The sequence below is a fragment of the Penaeus vannamei genome, chromosome 17 (assembly GCF_042767895.1).
Source record: "Penaeus vannamei isolate JL-2024 chromosome 17, ASM4276789v1, whole genome shotgun sequence".
Classification (NCBI taxonomy): domain Eukaryota; kingdom Metazoa; phylum Arthropoda; class Malacostraca; order Decapoda; family Penaeidae; genus Penaeus; species Penaeus vannamei.
In genome coordinates, this window is record NC_091565.1 from 30,152,115 (window position 1) to 30,154,614 (window position 2,500).

Below are 2,500 nucleotides of genomic sequence, written 5' to 3' on the forward strand. Positions count from 1 at the left end.
CACACGCGAGAAGAGACCCTTGGCCATGGCACCGATGTTGTAGTTGACAGCATTGACGCCCATACCCTTGGTGACGAACTCGGCACCGACCTTGATCTTGGGCTTGCAGAAGTTCCTGTAGAGCTCCTCGGCGTCAACACCGAGCAACTTGGCAACAATTTCTCCAGCCTTTTGAAATAATAATGCTAATGCTAACAATAATGATCGTAGTCGTACCAAATATGAAACAGAAGCAACAACGACAATAATGATAATAATGATATTAACAATAATGATAACTGCAATAATAGTAATCATAATGGTAATGATTATAGCTAAAGTTATACCTCAGTGCCATCAGGTTCGGCTTGTTCTTCGCGACCCCTCTGCTTGAACTTCATGTTACCGTGGTGCATGACAGAAGCTGTGATCTTGTAGCAATCGTCTCTTTCTTCGTGCGAGAAATTCAGGACATCGAAGGCATCCTTCACGTGCATGAGAAAAAGTTTGATTAAATCTTGAGAACACAAAACTTGATTTTCCTAAGAATCACATTACATACGGGTGCGTGTTTCTGTGTAATATATACGTTTCAAATATATATTATATATAAATTGATACTCAAGTGTATACTTACATGAGTGAATTGCATGTCCTCCTTGTCGTCGATGGATGGGACAGTGACCTTTCCCTGAGCCTCGTAGTGGTAGTCGTAAATGTCGTCAGACAATAAGCATATTTCTGAGGACAAGAATTTGATGTAGAGCCTATAACTTGGCAGTAAGTGGAATATGAAATATATAACCAATTGCACGCAGTATGCTTACTCTTGATATAATCGATCTGGTCGCACATGAGCTGGTAGAAGATATGGTAGCCTCGCTCGGCGGGGGACTGGGAGATGACACGAGCCTTCTCCAGCAGGTACACCTCGATATCAGCGCCAGAGAGCTTGCCGTTGGGAGCGAAGTGGACGCGGATGAACTTTCCCTGTGGTCCGTGAGATAAGTGATTATATTACAGGTAGAATATTGAGGCTATTTACCTCATGATACACTCACATTTGTCTTCTACAAACGAAGTCGATTAATTGAAATACTCACGAAACGAGATGAGTTGTCATTACGAGTGGTCTTGGCGTTACCATAGGCCTCAAGGATGGGGTTGGTCTGGATGATCTGGTCTTCCAGATTCTGCATTGGGGGAAACGAAATTAACGTAGGTGTTGCATTTTCGAACTACGCCAGATATCGCAATGTTACTGGTCATGTTGGATATCCGATTGGGAAGTATCTTACCTGTTTGCTCTCGCCCTCTTTCTTCTCGCTGGCACCGACGTTGGCGAAGTAAGACAACACCTTCTTTGTGTTCTCAGTCTTTCCAGCGCCAGACTCGCCACTGTGGAAATGACAATGATTGAAAATGGAAACTGCAAGAATTTCGTAAATAATGTCTTTTACATATTTCATACTCAAAAGCTTGCTACATTACACTAGCTAGGAATACACTTACGTGATAAGCATGGACTGATTCTGACGTTCTGCAAAGACAGAAGGAAAAGATTAGTGATATAAGAAAAAGTGTCTCTCCAGATATCGAATCGCATGTGAAGTTTAATTCCTAAAAGGTAAATTGGTCAGATGCATACCCTGGGTCATGTTCTGGTAGGCACCGTCGCAGATGGCGAAGAGATGAGGGGGCACCTCATTACGCCTCTTGCCCATGTAGATCTTGACGGCACGGTTGGTGTAGATGGGGTAACGCTTGTAGGGGTTGACGGCGATACAGAAGAGACCAGAGTAGGTGTAGATAAGCTTGGCCTGGTAACGGGACTTGAGGACGTAGAAGACGGAGGGATCGTTGAGGAAGGTCAAGTTGGACACATCCTCACACTTCTCGTACTTGGGAGGGTTGACCTGTCCGACCTGCTCCTTCTTGAAGTCCTTCATCTCGCCACTGGGAACCTTGACTGTAACTAATTTATCACCCTTAGAGCCCTGAAGCTCACACTCGACGAAGCCCTCATCGGGATCAGGACACCAGTAGGACTTCTTGGGATCATAAGGCTTCGTCTGGTCGATGCGCCTTTGTTCGGGCGAGATGAAGAGGTACTCGGTGGGATCGGGGTCGGGACCCGTGCTCTTCTTGACGTGGCCGGGCATGGTGGCAGAGCGATTACAGATTCAGAACTTGATCTAAAATCTGAAAAAAAACAAGGGAATAATATATTTTTATTACTAACTTGGTCGCAGGCATAAAACTGTCTCTATGGACCTGTTACAGTGACGACCGTTCTTCAATATTTATGAATATGCATTGATCACAGTCAACCATAAGTACGTTGCTTAAGTGCTTATGATACATTACTATGTGAACTGAGTTTTATCATACATTACTATTCTGGACAAGTACTGAATATATTCTCTAGCATAGAATTGTCCCTATAGGCTGATTTGTATTTTCCTCTTGGAGGAATTATTCAGAGTGTATCGGTTCACGTTGCACACTAGCGCACAATTTT

General features: G+C 43.8%; 1 protein-coding gene across 1 annotated transcript in view; it reads right to left on the bottom strand.

Annotated features, from left to right (window-relative positions):
- The window catches only part of LOC113815784 (myosin heavy chain, muscle-like), a 13,660-nt gene extending 11,481 nt beyond the window's left edge, over nt 1-2,179 (bottom strand). The window contains exons 1-8 of the mRNA XM_070132187.1: nt 1,628-2,179; nt 1,492-1,519; nt 1,278-1,377; nt 1,083-1,172; nt 807-969; nt 617-720; nt 327-464; nt 1-168 (exon numbers count right to left, since the gene is read on the bottom strand). The exon at nt 1-168 is cut by the window's left edge and continues 102 nt beyond it. Coding sequence (XP_069988288.1) covers nt 1-168; nt 327-464; nt 617-720; nt 807-969; nt 1,083-1,172; nt 1,278-1,377; nt 1,492-1,519; nt 1,628-2,141 — 1,305 coding nt within the window. The 5' untranslated portion in view covers nt 2,142-2,179. The remainder of the gene's footprint in view (nt 169-326; nt 465-616; nt 721-806; nt 970-1,082; nt 1,173-1,277; nt 1,378-1,491; nt 1,520-1,627) is intronic.
- Nucleotides 2,180-2,500: the final 321 nt, after the last annotated feature.